This window comes from Punica granatum, chromosome 6, assembly GCF_007655135.1.
Source record: "Punica granatum isolate Tunisia-2019 chromosome 6, ASM765513v2, whole genome shotgun sequence".
Taxonomy (NCBI): Eukaryota; Viridiplantae; Streptophyta; class Magnoliopsida; order Myrtales; family Lythraceae; genus Punica; species Punica granatum.
In genome coordinates this window covers 4,327,983-4,347,592 of record NC_045132.1, presented here as the reverse complement: position 1 = coordinate 4,347,592, position 19,610 = coordinate 4,327,983, and the positions used below count along the sequence as shown (strand labels likewise).

Below are 19,610 nucleotides of genomic sequence, written 5' to 3'. Positions count from 1 at the left end.
TTTGCCCGAATCGACACGCAACGCAAGAAAAAAGAAACGCCGGTGCAAAAATGCAATGCAACCCAATGTCGTTACCGCAATTAATTAGATAATCATAAATGAATTATTATCACTAAACATTAATAAATGACTTCTTAGTCAAAACCAGTCTTACTTCTTTAGATTAAGCAAAATCACCCCAAATATAACATAAACGTGCTGGAATCAAATTGATAGGTGTTTTGATCGTACCAGAATCATCGAATTCGAGTCATACAATTAGGTACATCACAATGAAAGGATAGAAAGTGGTTCTATATATTTTCATACTTGAATATTATACAAGAAAAATAATATTATATATATCATATATTTCGATAGACGAGTTAGTAATCGAGATTTGGTCGATTGCATTGAGAAATCAATCATTATAGTATTAAAGAAATCATCCTAATCAGCTTAGAAAATTTACCTCCTTGCCGAATATTAATCTCAAGTTAAAGACTTTATTTTACTCATTTGCAAGTTTTCATTGACATCGAATCCTCGGAAGTCAGAACAACCCCGTGTTTAATTACGATCTTAATTACAGTTGGATCCGCTCTACTTAGGTCAAATGGTGTTTGTTATATCCTTCCCTTACATTGAAGAGGAGGGCTATGCACGTACAATTGTTTACGATTTGAGGTTGTTCTAATAATGCGCATGATTGTATCTATTATAGTACTTAAAAATGTTGCTATCGCGTATACGACCAAGCTGATCAGTAGCGACATCGTGAGTTGGGTTACGACTGATGTGAAACTCATATCAAATTTCTCAAATCTTTCGAACTTTTGGTTTGCACGAGTTAAAAATTTAAAAATATAATTAACGTTTTCTTTTATATGGTAAACAAAAGATTGGATAATGAGTGAATTTTTAATTAACCTTATTATTATTTTTCATATATTTTGTTACTGTAAGAAAGGGGATTTATTACCGTGTGGAGCCCACGGCTGCCGATATGTATTGCTGGCCTTCAACCATCGCTTTGTCCGTTTTCTTTTATAGGGAGAGAGAGAGGGGTCTTTTGTTTTTGTCCACTGATAAAACAAAAGACCGAAGACAGACACAGAGGAAGAGAGAGAAAGCAAGAAGTAGAGAGAGAAACGAGAGAGAGAGAGAGAGAGAGAGGGAGGGAGTGTATCAGTTGTTGGTTCAATCGCACTGATTGAGAGAACTCATTCATCTATCTTCGTCTTCTAATCTTTCTTCTCAGGAGCAGAGGGCAAAAGTTGAAATCTTGGAGGGAGAGGAGAGGTTGTCTATTGGGTTCGGGGGGCAGAGGCAAATGAATAAAAACCACTGAAATCCCCCAACTTTGCTGTCTTTTTGAATGATTTGATGGATCTACGGATCTAACCCCTCTCAAACCCACATGCCCTGTTCTGTTTCTTTCAGATCTCCATCGTTTTCATCTGGTGTGTGGCTCAGGTCCTGACCAGAAAGAAACTTCTCCCACCCCTTCCCCCATAGACCTAATTTTCACTGTAAGTTCTTCTTCTTCTTCTTCTTCCCCTTTCCTTCCTTGCCCGTAAGTGTTATGTTTTTGGAACCGGTGGTTGATTGATGTTGTTCGGGCAATCATGTTCCTTCCTCTTGTTTGTCTTGTCATTTGAGCTCAAGGGGTCCTTCGATTCTCGGGTTGTGAATGTGGAGAATCAGATTTGACGGCTGCCGAATCCCCCATGTTGGCTTCTTTTTTTTCCTTCTTTTGTTCATTTCCAGGGCATGCCCTGTAAAGTTAATTGGGCCCTTTTCCCTATTTGACCAATAGCAGCAGTGATCACAATTCGCAATTCGTGTGCTTATAAACTCAATCCTCGCGGTCGGATGCTAGTTCTCGATCGTTCAACCATGTGGAGAGATTGACTAAGCTTACCCCATTGCTTTGATTTGACTCAACTCTCATGTAGGGGTTTCTGGTTGTATAATAATAATTCCAGGGAGGGACTGGAGATTTTGGGACGAATCGAGAAGTATTAGAGTGGTCATTGGTTCTGCATCCGGGTGGCGGATGTCGAGAAGGATTTGGAGGCTCACTTAGGTGAGATGAGGGATGTTATCGAGGCTGATAAACTTCTTTCGGGCCTGTTGGAACCCTTCCTCAGACCGTTACGTCCACTCGGGCTCGGACTCCGGTGGCGGTGGGGCTCGGCAAGATGGGCTGCTCTGGTACAAGGACACTGGGCAGCACGTTATTGGTGACTTCTCAATGGCCGTGGTTCAAGCCAATAACTTGCTTGAGGATCAGAGTCAGATAGAGTCAGGGCCACTGAGCTTCCTTGATTCTGGTCCCTATGGCACATTCATTGGCGTATATGATGGACATGGTGGCCCAGAGACATCCCGGTACATCAACGATAACCTGTTCCAGAATCTAAAGAGTAAGCAACTTCTTCTGTGTTTTAGATTTCAGCTGAAGTATTGCTATTCATTTGTATGTCTAGTAATATGTGCCTTGTGATGTGATATGAATTGAACCCCCTTTTCCTGCGGCTGCTGTCATATGGGCATGTCAGCATTCAGTGATGAGGAATCAAGCTCATATTTTAGGTGATTACGTATTGATGTTAGTGCATAGTATCTTTAAGCTCGAGCAGCAGTGAGGTTTTCATTTGAAACGAGCTCTGTTTGGTTTAGGAGAACAGCTACAATTTTCAGTGTATCGTGTGAAATCTGTGTTTTGAGTCCCTTTTGGTTTTTCCTCTTTTCATCAAACCAAACAAAATAAATTACTTGTGCTTTCATTTAAAAAGCACATATTCAGAAATGCGATTTGACACTTACCACTTTATTCCCTTAACGTTTAAGAAAAGGAAAACAAAAACTAGTGACAGGTCTCCATCGCCGAACAGGCCCAAGAAATTGAGTCGAGATAATTTAGTTGTACTGTCTCCTATTTTTCAGGATTTGCAACTGAGGAACAGGGGATGTCTATAGATGTTATAAAGAAGGCCTACCAGGCGACAGAGGAGGGGTTCTTCTCTGTTGTCACAAAGCAGTGGCTCATGAAGCCTCAGATTGCAGCTGTTGGATCCTGCTGCCTCGTCGGGGTGATTTGTGGTGGGACGCTCTATGTGGCCAACCTGGGTGATTCCCGAGCTGTTCTGGGGAGGACTATTAGGGCGACTGGGGATGTCCTCGCCGTACAGCTGTCGTCGGAGCACAATGTGAGCATCGAGTCGGTCCGACAGGAGATGCATTCTCTGCATCCTGATGATTCTCAGATTGTAGTGCTGAAGCATAATGTATGGCGTGTTAAGGGCCTCATACAGGTAAGTGCTCCATCATTGAATTTTGTGCAAATGTCAGAAACTAGTATTCCGCTATTACAGACATGTTTTGGTCTGTTATGTGAGCATATTGTTTCTGGTTTAGAGAGAAAAGATGTGCCATGGTCTAGAAACAAAATCTACTGTCCGGCTTTGGAGACCAAGAAATATATTCTAGTTTGCTATCTTCTCATTGGAAAATCAGTAAACTAGAAAGAACACCTTATAATTCAACTCTTCTTCTAGTTACGTTTCTTGCTTAGTTTAAGTATTTTCCAGGAAGGGAAACTGGGAAGCTGGAGAATTTATCCAAACCAAATAGACCCAAATATGGGACATTTAAAGAAACAGATTGTTGTTTTTTACTATTGTTCCCCTTCATCTCCTAAAGCTGTAAAGTTGCATTTGCCATGGGGTAACAGCGATGTTTACCCTTATTTCCTGAAGTCACATGTAATGAGTTGCCGAAGATGGTGTCATAGGATGTGATTGAGGGGTGCAATGATGATATCTTTTAATTGTATCATAGTCAGTTTTCATTGTAAAACTATGTAAACTAAATTTGTAGATGGTGATTCATTTTATTGCATCATGAGTGATTTACCAAAGATCATAAATCTTTTTTTATCAGCTCCTAACGGTCATGAAGGTATCTCATTCTTTCTGATTTATAAACTGGACTTGTTTCTTGCAGGTGTCTAGATCTATTGGTGATGTGTACTTGAAAAAGGCTGAATACAACAGGGAGCCTTTGTATGCCAAATTCAGGCTTCGTGAACCTTTCAGGAGGCCAATCTTGAGCTCAGATCCGTCAATCTCTATGCACGAGCTTCAGCCTCACGATCAATTCCTCATATTTGCATCAGACGGACTGTGGGAGCACCTAAGCAATCAGGAGGCGGTTGATATAGTTCAGAACCATCCTCGTAATGTAAGAATTTATTTTATTTGATTTTACTATAGTTTATTGTGTTTTGAAGCAATGTTTCTATGCCAAGTCCAACATAGAGATCTACACAATTCGCTCTGAACCTTCCTTCCCCCTCTTTGGCATAGTCATTAGTTGGGAAGATTCTCGCCTAACCGATAATGAAAAACCTTTTTCTAACGCCTGGTTAATCTTGACATCTGATAGTTGTGGATCCCACAACCTTCAGGTATTGGGACTTCAGTGTTGTGGACTCTTTTAATTATTTGGTCATGAGATGGAGCTTTTCTTATCCTAGCCGGTTGAAGTACTTTTATCACTAGGTTCAAGTTCGACTAATGAGCCTTTGACTATTCATTTCTCATGTACAGAAATTCTCATATGCCTATCTGATAGAATGTTAGCTTCCCATGAATCCAAAGATTTGAAACCAGGGTGCTAATTTTCCAATTTTGTTTGGCAAATGCTTTGTTTGTGTCCACTAATTAGTACATCAAGAGGTTAGACTTTCTAGGCCAAGGCTGTACTTGCCTCAGTAATTGTTGGTTTTGCCAGATGGATGAGTAGTGAAACGAGCCAGTCCATTCACCAGCAAAGTAGATCTGAGTTGATTGGTCTTCTGGTGAACTGGACCTGGCCCTGGACAGTCATCAAGTATTTTATGTTTTTTAATTGCTCTCTTATATTTTTAATCTGAATTGAATTTAAATGGGGGTTTGGACTCTCTCATGAATTAACAGATCTAGACAAGTCCGTGTATGCTCTTTTTATGATGATAATAGGTTTTGAGATTTATTTATGTGCCCCGAGTAACTGAAAAGTCCTGTCTTTGCCAGAAAATATCAAGATATGAATTTTCATTTAGCACCAATTTCAGCAAAGAGATTGGCGAGAAAGATTTATCTGGTGCCTAACATTTCTTTTTGTCCGTTTCATTTTTGTTGGTTTAGGGAATAGCTCGTAGACTCGTGAAGGTGGCACTTCAGGAGGCAGCAAAGAAGAGAGAGATGAGGTACTCGGACCTGAAGAAGATCGACCGTGGGGTCCGCAGGCACTTCCACGACGACATCACAGTCGTAGTCGTGTTCCTCGACTCAAATCTCGTGAGCCGGGCAAGCTCGGCGAGGGGCCCCACGGTGTCCCTGAGAGGGGGAGGGATCAGCCTCCCATCAAAAACCCTGACCCCGTTCTCGGCCCCTGTAGATGTCAGTAGCACTCCCACCACCTAACATTAAGGCAGGCCCGGCGGGGAGGATCGGGATCAGGATTATCGCAAAGGTAATGTTTTTAGATTCTTTGGCTGTACAATGTAACATGTGGACTCTTTTCAAGACACGATGTATTCTGGTTTCTGCCAAGTACGTGAGAAAAGAAAAGGAGAAGGAAAGAATCGCTGAGGGAGTAAAAGTGATTTTTATAGCTGAGATCGACGGATTCTTTTCTTCGGTGCAAGAATTCGTTTTTCTTTCTTCGACTCTGTTCTCACTCATTTTTTCTTCCTCTTTTAAGTTGTGGATTTTTCCAATATGTAAATTATGTGATGCTATAATTCTCGAGTATCAAATTGCTTATATTCCCTGAGCTTTTAGCAGCAATCGAGTTTCGATATGAGATTGTATGTGTATTGTCCTCTGTTGGACCCTTTATGGATAACTCTACAAGAGATTGTGGCCTCTGTTTCCTTACCTTGTTTAATTTGTTCGGGGGCCAGAAGAAAATCAAACAGTTCTTTAGGATTTCGACCACCTTGGTTCGGTCTGAACTACAGTGAGGATGGACGGGAGCTTTGTATCTCTCGTCCATCCACTGATTATATGATTGTTTCAGGGGCTTTTGCCCGTAATGGTCACAGCCCAATCAGCCATGGAACTGTAGACCCAACACCCGAAGCTATAAACGATGTCTCGACGATGGTCAATCAGACTGTGGACCAGTGGCTGGTCCTGAACGAGCCTTGATTGCTGTAACCAAAGCTGAATGAGGCCTCGGTCACGAGCCTGTCTCCTACCAGTTGCTCGGTGTTTCACTGTTTCTTACTTCTGGTGGATTGAGCTCGCTTATATCAGTTTGGGCAAGCAGATAGGCTATGCCAGTGGATTGGACTGAACCATTGTGAGATCGATGATATCTCGTGGTCTTAACGAAATTTATTTAAAAATAAAAAATAACGACATGGACCAGTTTCTGCGAATACTAAGCATGTTATAATGAACTATATATGTGGTAATTTATGAATTACGTTGTCCGTAACGAATATTATTCCAAAACAGTTTTTTTACTACTTCCCCAAAAAGACACAGGGCTTAGCTAATTCTAATTTTTAAACTTTCGAAAACATTCCCTTTTTATAGATTCGGACATAAATAAAATATGCAAAAAAGAAAAACAATGTTTTACCGAAAGACGAAAAAGAAAAGGGTGAAAAAAAACACGTATTATTATTTAAAAAGGGTGTAGCGCAGTAGCGCCCACCCTCATTTGTTGACATAGAGATTGCATGTTTAATACCTAATGAGATTAGCCGTACCCTTTATTAGTTATTTAAGATTTCTCTTTCGTTTTACTATGTTTTGACCTTTACTATGTTTTGACCTTTGTAACCGGGGAAAAAAAACATGCATTTCACTATATGGGATTTGACCAGAACAGAAAACTGAAAACAATTTCTAAGCTCATAATCTAATTAAATATGATGGTATTACTAGTACATATAGTAATCTGGGTTTGTAAATTAAATAATAATACAAAAAACACTGGCCCTTTTTGGGCAACAAGATCATCTGTTTTGCTTTCAAAATTATCGATACCAACAGCGCTAAATTAGACTTATTTTCACTCGATCAATCTGAATTGGTTTAGGTGATTGGACACCTTTTTTTTTTTTTTAAGTGAGATCTCGATTTCGAGTCTGGTAAATATAAAAAAATTTCAATTATGAAAGTTTTACCTCTTAATCAATCGATGTTGCTCTCGAGTATGGATTAGTTGGAATCCCTTCGACTTTTCAGGTACCAGCTGACGCATTAAAAAGTATACATTGAACTTAGAAAATGTATAAGGTAAAAAAAAGGTACCTGCATAAACTTAGGAATCATATTTGATAATATGAACTTTTCTTGCGTTTTGTTTTGGTTTATATACCAAGGATATTGATAAGTCGAGATTATGCAGCATTTGATCACGAAAGATCCTTATTAACTCTTTCTTTAGCCCTGTATATATCTCATCACCCACTAGGAAGGTCTTCCTTCTAATAGAAGTTTTTCTTTTATTTTTTTTTCAGAAAACTCCATTTATATTTCGGTGCACCGGAGGATAGCTGGGGAGTAAAGCACTATTTTTGGCGCAGGCTGCAAGAGCAATATTAAGTCGAGCCAAGCTCTAAATAGTAAATACTAGAGATTTGACCTCAGAATAATAGAGGTCGAGGTCGGCCGGTGAGAAGATGGGAAATAAGCTTCATCACCAAGAGGGAAATTATAATCCGGATCACAAGTTAAGGCACCTAATTAATTGTACCGCAGAACAAGTTAATTAATTAACACCATTTAGCTCTTTCACAATGATTATATTTAATAGCTCGAAAACATAGATTATGTTCTAATAATTTAGAGCACCGCTAGAGAAAAGGGTTTGATTTATGAATAAAATGCAGTATACATGATGAAGATAAAAGGATTATAGTCGTGTTTTAATATTCTGTTGACATGTTTTTTTCATCACTTTTATGGTTTGAACTATTTAGAGCAGTTGGTGATTTGTGATTTGTTGTTGAATTCATCAAGGTATGAGACTATTCAAGTTTTCGACTTAAGAATATCTATCAACTTAATGCACAGTCATGACAGTTCTGCAAAATACTTACGCTCTACGTGCGACTGCCCCCCTTTGGTCAAGATACTATGATTAACATGACATAAAAGAAGTCAAGGTGCTGATATTTATAGAAGTGGAGAGGAGAATACACTCCAATGATATCGTTTTTAGAGTAACTTATATAATTTCGTATAGATAATTTTCATAATGATTTATAAAGTATTGTATAAATTTTATCAAAATCGAATAGCAAATACAATGAAATAGTAATCCTAATAGCAAATAAATAGATACGGATAATCCCACCATGAGTATCGAATATGGAATCTCATGATTACCAGGCGAGAAATTGTGTCATTGCATTACACTCTCTTTTATATAAATTTCTCTTTTAAGTCAATGCAACTCCTTGATTTCGTATCTTCTACAAATGTATAATATTATTCATATTTCCTTGATATCCTATCTTCCACACATATATATTATATTTTTCATATTTCTTAATACTAATTATTTCATAATAGTAAATTTCTACTATTACTAGCTCTTATCATAATTCTATTGACATCTTAATTTCCTCAAATGAATTTACAATCACTGTACATATTGTAGATGTCTCTTCCCAACGCAAGTCGAGTTTATGAAAATTTATTGTCATGCAGGCTGACTATCATAGTCTTCTACGAAGAAAGTAAGAAAATCACTGTCTAGGATTATAACTTAGTAATTAATATATCTTTGACAAAAATAATATTTCTTCACAAATTTTCGTCACATCACTATTGCTAAAAAAAATAAAAAAATTATCCATTAATTTATTCAAAGAATGTGCGAGTTTTAACCTAGTTTAAAAGATGTCAAATAATATCTTTTTTTAGATAATATCTTTTTATCAATATTGTGATCAAGTCACTGCGCAGAATTGTTTCTAAAGATAATAAAGATGATAGTTATAAAATAATAGTGAAATATGTTATTGCCGAAAAGAACATTTGCAAATTAAGTTACTCAAAGTTAGAAAAAAAAACTATAAATGGTTCCCAAAAACTTCTATAGGAAAAAAAAATTAATGGCTATAATTTCATAAAGATCGTATCAACACCTCACATTCATGAAATACCCTATTATATTATATTATGTTATGTTATATTACACTATATTATTTATTTATTTAAATTAAATATATAAATATAAGTGATCTTTGGATGGCCATGTATGGGATGTGTATATATATATATATATATATGTATAAACACGCAATTATTTTTATTAGATATTTTAAAAAGAAAAAATCTGCATGCAACCTAAGTTTGGAGATTATGGTTCATGTGTCTTACGAATTGTCATTGAATGCTTTGGTCGCGTCTCTTATATATATTAACGTTTTCGTGTGACCTGAAATCCCACCGATTCTCTGGGGGACTATGTAATAATTAATATATCTTTATCATCTATAAAAAAGAAAAAAGAAATAAATTCGGATAGTAGAGGAAATTTCAAATGTTTAGAAGGGCATATGCAAATTAAAGGATTGGCAGTCCCTTGGTCCCCCTCTCGGAGGGATGAGGGTTGTGTCAATACTAATCTAACGATCCAGAGAGATGAAACGATTACTCAAAAGGCTTTGATCGAAGGTTATCTGTCGCAAACTGTGTCGAAGGAGCATCAACCGCGGATTTATAGCACGCGTGAAGAATTAGTTATAATAAAAGTCAGAGAAGGGAAGGATGATGCTACACATAACCCAAAGTATAAATCTCTTAATTCCAGGTAACCCAACTTATCATCTTTCAATTCTAATTCGATGAACTTTTACAATATTTTGTATATACACGTCATATTCGACATATTTTGGTTATTTGTCCATATATGTATATGTACTAATATATTTATCTATTAGAATTCAAAAATTTCTCGATAATTGAAAAAAACTTAAAATATGTGATTTTTTTCAAGTTCAATATGTCGAATGCCGTATAAATAAGCACAAATACTCATTTTTTGCTCACTATAAATTTTCTTAGAAAAACTAACTCATGCACGGTATCCCGCTCACAATTTATAGTGTTAATTATGTCCGTGTGATCAAATATATAGTTTCAAACCTATATTTTCTTTCTATTAATATTCATTTCTATGTCATATGTGTTAATTATCTATTTCATCATACGAAAATTAACAGAGAAATTACCGTGCGATGCTTGAGGATCAACTAGCAATTTTGAGCTTCTAGTTAAAATAAATGGTCTGCTTGACTCCTTCCAATCGCCAAGAGCCAGATGACTTGTTTTCTGACCGAAGAAAACCATGAAATTATTGTGAAAACAAAATGAGAATGACATATGTGATCACCTCAATCCTCTTCCATAAATTTCGAGGATAGGCAATAAAACTTACTGCAAAAATGTGTAAATTCCATTTTTGTGATATCAGAAAATTCTCCATTGGGCAAAACGAAAAAAAAAACAAAAAAAAAACAAAAAAAAACAAAAGGAAAGTTGTGATAGCTACTTCGGACCAAAAAATTTCTTTCTGCTTTTACTTGCTTTTCTCTAAAAGTAAAAAAGATAAGGGAGATCGCTGTTGCCTTGTCATTCTCACAATAAATGGTCTACCGTCAAGAAAGAATTAATTTCACTTCGACCCTTGTAGTTTGAGAGAGATCTCAAATTTCCCCTTGTAATTTTATTTATCTCAAAAAATGCTCCCTAAAGTTTGTCAAACTGTGTTAATTTGCTAAGTACCGACAATTTGATGGAAAGACTTCGCCTGATGATGCTACTCAACTTTGTAAGCAATGGCATTCAGGGAACGATTCAATCATAAGTATCAAATTTCTGAATCTTGCTGGAATTGAATAACGTATATCTTTTAGTTTATCTAAATTTGTAAATTTTCACTTCAGATCGTTGAATCGATTCTCAAACGTGTGCATCAATTTCTCTTTCTATCGAGAAAACCACTTGGTGGTGATCGTGGACAACGTGAGATGGTCTCTGAGACTTGAGGGTGAATCTCGAGACTTGAGGGGGCAATTCGAGATTGCTTTAGAACTACAGGGGCCAAGTTGCCTTGGCCTGAAGAAAGCTGCCCATAACCAAAAAAGAAGTCATTAATATGGAGTCAATAAAGATCAAGAGGGCATGTGAAGAAACTCACATGACTTCTGCTTTATCCCACAAACAGCTGACTGCCTGCCAAAACCAAATTGATTGATCAAAAACTCCTTTTAGGCCTCACAACTTCAATTTCCAGAAGCATCCACCCCCAACTAATTCTATCCGCCCGGATTCTCGCTCCGAATCCTATCCGGGTCGTCGCATTTTCTTATTCTGGCTATTCCGGCTTTGATTTCTCATGCACTTGTTCGTCACGCACAAGCACGTTAAGAACCAAACCTGAATGTTGGTAATCTGAAAGCATCAGTTGGACTAACCCGTTTTGTCGCGTTTATATAGATGAATCAGGATAACAATAGAAGAACATACAAAACTCCGTATTTCACCCCGAATGTCTGAATTTCGCAAGCTATGTAGCTTAATAGATTGATTGAATTGAGAGAATTTCTCTAAATTGGCTATCTTTCGATCCAATGCCAATAGGTGCAGTAAAGGGGTACTGATCACTGACAAGGTTTTAATTACAGGGGACACCATAGAGATTAAATGTACTCAAAGGGCCCCCATCCCACATTTATCTCTTCGACCAGCCCCTTGCCCGCTTCCTGATCTTGAGTATGGTCTTGATTTCAACTCGAATAGGTCCCAGCAAGTTAAATATCGCCAACGACTTACGGGGAACCCGAGGGATCGGAAGTGAGATCCTCCAACCCCAGGATATGACAGAGGGACTCTGAACCCGAGCCCCAGTGCGATGTACATCCAGTTAATGGCTACGACCCGGGTTATTGTTCATCGAACAGCTTAGAAAAGAATCAGAAAGTGATGGCTTGATCACGTTGCTTCATGTCAAATTTCGTTGAAGAAGAATATATTTGTCGTGAGACAGTCGAATCTCCCACCTAAACCTCACCAAAACCACGGTCTTCCAATTCCTACTTCCTACCTATCATATGCTCTTGTTCTTCCAATCACTACTACCAAAACCCTCCACAAATATACGGAAGAGTCGAAAGTACAGATCTCGGAGATCGAACGTCATTTACTACCACTGCCTGTGACAAATATCTAACTTCACCCTCTAGAATTGATAACATCGGTAACGAACAATTTAGGCCTCTGCACCAGATGATAGGGCAACAGCAAAGGATGACTCAAACCAACCGACTTTCCATCATCAAAGAACTTAAACAATATCACTGAAGATCCTACATTTGAGTGTATAAGCGAGTCGAAGTTCCAAGTCGGAATGAATTAATTCAAGGAGTACGAATTACCAGGTATCTATCTTTAATAGATAATCTTACCAAGCCTTCAGGAGATGGCATGAGAAAAGGACAGAACATAAAGAGAAACGGCAAGAGAGCTCACTTGTGAACCAAAATTTTTGTACATAAACTGTCAGGAGCTCGTAGAAAAGGCAGGACTAACTAAAAACTATGGCCTAGAGATCGTGTGACAGAACATAAAACTACAATCAATCACTATGAACATAAATTTATATCTCTAAAAGGTATGGATGATTAAATAAGGAAAAAGAACCTGTTTCCACCATGTAAATTTACAGAGACATTGATCATGATTCACAGATCCCTCCTGCACAGTGGGCAGGATCCGTGTTTTAGGAGCCACTTATCTATGCAGGGCAGGTGAAACATGTGATGGCACTGGGGCAAGCTTCTGACCGTCTCCCCGAGCTGGAAATCCTGAATTAAACAAGACTCAACGAATTAACATCAAGAGTGTTGAATTAATCGAAAATCTCGGATGTATTTCATCAGAATGGTATATTGAAAAATTGTGTGATTCTGAAGAATGAGAGCTTTTTCATTTTCCTATTTTATCATGAGGAAAAAAAATGAGCGATACAGAAAACAAAAGACAAGGAACAGTCAGTCGCAACCTGAAGGCATACGGAGCAAGAGGCTCTCTCTCCCGAGGCATCGATGTTGTTGCTGGCGGTGATTTTCATGGTTGGGATCTTCTCAACCGAATCTCCAGGCAACCCTTTTGACCCACCCGTGTCGAAGATGTTCTGAACTTCCTCAAAGCTCGACTCAACAGCACCGATCTAATTTAATGAAACGAAAAGAAAAGGTGAATTTTCTGTCAGTGACAAGAAAATCAAACAAGTTCAGAGGAGCCTATCGATATTGTAATTATCTATAGAATCCTACAAACAATTCCTTGCATAAGGAAATACCTGACTCTGGACTGCACTTAGCATCGCAGGACCAATCCGTTCACGGACAAGTCTCCCACTTAAGAGGCTGGAAATGACATCAATCTGCAATTTGTCGAGTAACGTATTAGCCGGGCAATCTGGAAGTTCAATCCTTCAGCAAGAAAGATCCAAGAGAGCTACAAAGCTAAATAACATACCAAGTAGAGAAGGCATCTGAGTCCCGATTCGTCCGACTGCCAAAGAATGAGAGAAGACTCGAAGACCTCGATAGAGAAGACCGCCCCAGATATCGCACCAACCGCAGCTCCTCTAATGAACCCGCTCTCCGTTTCTTGCCCTATAAGAGCTCCAGTCATGGCTCCTAACAACGTCCCGACTGCAAAACGATACAAATGAGCAAGGAACATAACTCGAACTGATTTGATACAAAGATAGTAACATCAGTTCACGATATAAGAGCTCCTTATCGGAATCTCGATTCCCGAAATGCACAACTTACAACATCAACGGAAGACCAAAGCTTGGTTCTTTTCCATTTTGAAATCTCGATTCCCGAAAACACAAGTAACAACATCAATGGAAGACCAAAGCAGCATAAACGAGAAACACGATATATTTCTAGCTTAAACCCAGATTTTGTCTCTGCCCCTACAAGCTGTTCCATCAATCAAACGAGGAGAAATAGCAGGGGAGATCATACAAGTTCCCTGATTGCATAGGGAAATTAAGGCAGATGAACAAACCTAGTGCGAAGAAGAAGGTGAAGATTGCAGAGAAGACGTTTCCAAGAACAGCAGAGACCGCAAAACGGCACATTTCCTTGACCCTTTCGAAGAGATCGCCGACTGTAGACGTTACGGGCACTGAGAAACGAGGTGGGTAGGCGAGGAACTCCATTCTTGTTTGTCCCCCAGGACACGAAGCAGAAGAAGAAGAAAATTATTTAAGGACCAGCTCAATGAATATGTAAAGATGGGCTTTTTTTTTCTTTTTTTTTTTTGGGAAATCGATGAAGAAGAAGAAGAAGAAGAAGGAGACGAAGAAATTGATTAAATTAATGTCGGGGGAGGGAGATGGGCGAAATGGCGGGGTTCAACTGCCTGGTCGGATCGAAGGGCGAAAATGACTTTATATACATACATACATATATGTTTAGGAAATAAATTATAAACGAATTAAGGAAGGAAGAAGGAAGGAAAGAAATTCCCACATATCGACCTACTCTGCTCGTACTTATTAGCATTTTATTTGATTTTCGGACTCAGGCTGTCTTTCAGCTTTTCGAGAAAAATTATTAGGTGAATTTAAATCATATTATCCCAGTATTGATTTATTATTATGCATTTTTTTAGTAAGTAAATTACCATTTCGATGCAATGTTTACCGTCCCTCTAATTTCAGTAATTCATTAGTCTTAAATTTAAACTTTTATTTGTCACTATGTACTTTTCGAACTTTAGACCTTTTTAAGGTAAAAAATAAAAAAGTCTAATCACCGGGAAAAGAAAGACGTTGATAGTAATTAATTAGTATTTTTGTATGTTATAAAAAATAATTCACTTTTTCGAGGGAGAAAAAACTGGAGAATCTGAAAATATTGATAGAAATTTTGACTAACTCGTGCTCGTTAGTATTGGCATTAAATCAGCAGCCGCGATGATAGAGCGGATGCAACCGTTAACAAAAATCTCCATTTCCCCTGTTCGACGTATATCCGTTGTCTCCCATGGTTGGCGGTGGACTTAATTTTACAGAGGTTGAACATAGCATCAGCCCATCTTGAATCTGTCGATTATTTTATAGAAGGAGACGACAATTGTCTTGAGAATTCAATAGTGGTAGTGCGGTAGTGGCGATATTGCCGCCCCACTGCGCAATATCCGAACTCTCGTGTTCAACCGCGAATATATCAGACGAACTAAACAATCGGCGCAAATACTGGCCTCGTCATCGTAGCATCGCCAAAGGCCTAGTACAGTTTACAGAAACCGGTGTCCCCAAGCACAAGTCAAAGAATACACAACTAGTAATTATTTTTTACAATGCAGTAGAGCGGATTTAAACGGGGAATCTTAGGGTTACCAAATCACATAGGAGTAATCTTGTTAACCACTAAAGTGCTAACTTTGGTAGTTAAAATGGTATAGGGGTAGATCTATTGTGCTTTGTGTCGATCTGATTAAGAATAGATGCTTATGAAAGCATGACTTTTGGACCTTCAAAGAAATCGAGTATACTGGTTAATTCTCTTCTTTATGCGTGTAGAATTAATTAATGGTACATGCATGACGGTATGACTAATTGAACGTCGTGATAGGTATATGTATACTTTTCTAATTTTTATTTCTTGGATGACTTTTCCTTTGAATTTTTATGTGATTCATAGACGATTTGAGCCAAAGATCGAATTCGCAACGTACTGTGGATTGTCAAAGGCACGACAAAGATGAGAAGCTTCTGTTGACAAATTCGACGATTGAGGGCGGATTCCTTCTTCTCAGTATGAGTTTCCATCACTCGTTTTCTCCAGTGAGAGAGGAGACGGTGTCAATAAAAGGTGTGGACAATTTTTATTTTTATTGTTAATTTTCTCTTTTTTTTAAAAAAAAATTGTTATTATTATTCTTATCCTTTTGGTTCAATCATGTGTAGTTTCTCCTGCTTAGGATTTTTGGCTACAAATTTCTTCTTTTTATTTTTTTTCCCTTCACTTTCCGGTTTGGTGTTTTAAATGGTCTTTTTTAGGGTAAATTACATTGATAGTCCAAAATGTTTTACAAATGTTTCATTATGTTTCAAAAAGTTTTTTTCGCTACATGATGGTACAAAATGTTTCAAAGTTGTTTCATGATGGTACAAACTGTCAACTCGAGCTTGACGTCGTCAAGCCAACATTGACGTGACTACTACGTGTCACCTCCTTACTAATGTGGCCGAAAAATTTTAAATAATTCTAAAAATTTAAAACTTTTAAAACTTTTAAAAATAATTCTAAAATAATTTTAAAAATAATTTTAAATTTTACAAACTTTTAAAAATAATTTAAAACTTTTAATTTAAATTTAAAATTTAAAATTTAAAATTATTTTTATTATTTTAAATAAAAAAATTTTAATATTAAATTAAAAATAATTTTAATTTTTTATAAAATTATTTAAAATTATTTTTAAAAATAAAATAAAATTTAAAATATTTTAAAATATTATTTTTTTTTTCTAAATTTTTACTCTTTTTTTGTTTTTTATTATTTTTTTGTATTTTTTTGGACTTTTTAAATTTTTATTTTCTCTTAAATGACGTAGCGCACTATGATTGGTTCCACGTAACAAAAGTGAAACATAGGACGTGTCACGTCAGCAAAATGTTAACGGCGTTAGGGCCAATTGACAGTTTGTACCATCATGAAATAATTTTGAAACATTTTGTACTATCATGTAGCGAAAAAAACTTTTTGAACCATAATGAAACATTTGTAAAATATTTTTGACCACCCGTGCAATTTATCTTTTTTTTTTAAAGGATATTGGTGATTGGATTTGTCTAACATGACATTGATTGTCGATAACACATTTGATACTTTCAGTTTAAGTATTTAGTACCACAGTTCGAGTATTAAATATTTTTAGTACTTATAATTAGTACAAGCGTTTTTTTACTTCTATTTTAAGTATTTGGTATCTCAATTCAAGTGTATAATATTATAATACTTGTGATTTAACAAGTGTTTTTTTACTTATACCTAAAGTACAATTGTTTAGTATTTTAGTTTAAGTATTTGATACATGACATTGATTGTTGATAATACATTTGATACTTTCAATTTAAGTATTTAGTATCTCAGTTCGAGTATTAAGTATTTTTAGTACTTATAATTAATACAAGCGTTTTTTTACTTCTATTTTAAGTTCAAGTATTTTGTATCTCAATTCAAGTGTTTAATATTATAATACTTGTGATTTAACAAGTGTTTTTTACTTATACCTAAAGTACAATTGTTTAGTATTTTAATTCGGGTATTTAATGTTTTATACGGTCAATCACATGTAATAAAAGTATAAACACTTTAACTAAAATATTGAATACTTAAGTTGTAAATGGTCAACAGACCACGTAGGGGCATTTATGATGAAAATATCTTCCATAGGACGTTATAAAATTATATATGTGAATGAAGAACTCATTACGCACAGGACTAATTTGTTTCGATCGAAGATTCCAAGAAGGCCATGTTCTTCAATAATCTATATTATACATGAACTTGACTACACTCCAAGAAATAGGGATAGAATAGTAAATGTCTTCATAATTTAGTAAGCTGTATATAAATTAAATAACCATAATTATTATTATCACTATAATTAAAGAAAATATGTCCAAAAAATATTTAAAAAAGATTTCAATCACTTATTGTTATTTTATTAGTAAATAAATAAATATACATAATTTTGAGAAAATTAAGAACTTAAAATTATATTAAACTTTTCTTTAACAATCATTATTAGTCTTATAAAAGTTAAATTAAGTAAATCTCGCAGCGAAATGATTGATCGTTTTATCTTAAATTATTTATATTAAGAAAACTTAATATATGAAAGATGAAAAAGTATAAGACAACAATAAATACTCAACTTTAAATTTTATAGATTTTACGATTATTATTATTTCATTAATTAAATTCAGGAATTTTGAATTTCACGCTTTTGATTTTCTTACAGATTAACTTGATAATTGGGATTATATGTTTATGACATATTTTATATGAATTACTTGCTTATGAGCTCTTTAATTACATTATTTTGCGTAAGTTTGAAATTTACTGTATTAAAATTCATATAGTATAAAAATAATTTTTCTATGTGTTAATGTAAAGTATCAATTGATACAAATTGTTGTCTTAATATTTAACTTCTCATAATAAAATTGTCTTTACTAAATCCATGCAACACACGGGGTCAATAACTAGTATCGTCGGTCAATCAATCATCAACATATATAGTAAAGTAGAATTGACACATTAAATGTGCAACAATTAGCCTTATTCTATTATTAAAATAAATAAAAGTAAAAATATAAAATGCTTATAATATGCATATTTAGTTAAATATTTTAAGTATATGCACTCCAAAAATCAAGAAAAATAATAATAGAATTTATAGCCCTAACAATATATTATTTATAAATTGATTAATTAAAAAGTTAATATAGTTTCCTTAGTGGGCTGACCTGGCACGAACTGGGTTAGTTAGGGCATGTTAGACTTTTCGATACCATGGTACCCACAAAAAAAAAGTTAATATAGTCATTAATATGATTAAAATTCGAAATATTCAAAGCATTTGACGGAAAAATACATGCAATATTTATAATGCATTATATTTAAATAACTAAATCGATGAATCATAAAAATTACAATTTGTGTCTCAAAATCACACTTTTGACAAATTAACTTATTAAAAATAGCAAAATATTGTTGCTAACTAATTTAAAATAGAAATACTCAAGCACTTGACCTCGAAAATATTTAACATATGCTAATTAATTTAATAAATTATACGGTTTATTATATGCATGTCTATCAATTGTGTTTATAAAGTGGTGGTCTAGGTAAAATACGCATACAATATATAAATATATATCTATGTTATATTTATATTAGGTAAACCACATTAGAATAGTTTATTTTTTATATGTTTAAAAAATATTACTGAGTTAATTATCCAAAAACTTTATAATATAAAAATTAAGATAGTTATAAATGAAGTCAAGTTAATCATATAATGGGAGGTTAAAAACGCTAAGATTAAAAAAGAATGTCACAAAAATTAGAAAAAAAACTCCAGAGAATACGAATACTAATAAAATCTTGTGCAACCCATTCACTTAAGTTTCAAAATAAGCAATGATGCATTTATATTACATAATTAAGACATCACATTTGATTATGTTAAATGCATTACTGATATACAAACATGATATATTTTTATCTGAAAAATGTTTGTATAATCATATGTCTCTTCCTTGCTAATATATAAAGAAAATGATGTTGAAAAAAAGGTATAAATAGAATTATGAGACATATAATCAAGCATAGAAATTATATATTGACATTAAAAGTACAATTAGTTTTACTAAGTTTGATTAATAACTAATGTAAAAATAAAATGTGAATTAATTTGTGAAGTGCGTTAATGAATATAAAATGTAAACTAATTTAACACAAAAAAATGTAAACTAATTTGGATATATAGATAAACATATATAAAAAG

At 35.1% G+C, this 19,610-nt stretch overlaps 2 protein-coding genes across 4 annotated transcripts; one reads left to right on the top strand and one right to left on the bottom strand.

Moving 5' to 3' along the window:
- Positions 1–1,076: 1,076 nt before the first annotated feature.
- Positions 1,077–5,815, top strand: LOC116210866 (probable protein phosphatase 2C 60). 3 transcript variants are annotated; one of them, XM_031544977.1, is made up of 6 exons: positions 1,077–1,281; positions 1,423–1,511; positions 1,968–2,408; positions 2,932–3,299; positions 3,991–4,227; positions 5,175–5,815. In XM_031544977.1, exons 3-6 carry the CDS (start codon positions 2,081–2,083, stop codon positions 5,451–5,453), a joined length of 1,212 nt encoding a protein of 403 aa, XP_031400837.1. In that variant the 5' UTR covers positions 1,077–1,281; positions 1,423–1,511; positions 1,968–2,080; the 3' UTR covers positions 5,454–5,815. The 3 variants fall into 3 exon arrangements, with proteins under 3 accessions (XP_031400837.1, XP_031400838.1, XP_031400835.1); XM_031544978.1 differs by having other exon boundaries at positions 1,938–2,408; XM_031544975.1 differs by having other exon boundaries at positions 1,077–1,511.
- A 6,689-nt stretch (positions 5,816–12,504) lies between these two features.
- On the bottom strand, positions 12,505–14,460 carry LOC116209859 (NEP1-interacting protein 1). Its single transcript, XM_031543589.1, has 5 exons — positions 14,088–14,460; positions 13,542–13,720; positions 13,363–13,446; positions 13,063–13,230; positions 12,505–12,865 (listed from the first exon to the last, which is right to left on the bottom strand). The coding sequence occupies exons 1-5, from the start codon at positions 14,239–14,241 to the stop codon at positions 12,743–12,745; spliced, it is 708 nt and encodes a 235-aa protein (XP_031399449.1). The 5' UTR covers positions 14,242–14,460; the 3' UTR covers positions 12,505–12,742.
- Positions 14,461–19,610: the final 5,150 nt, after the last annotated feature.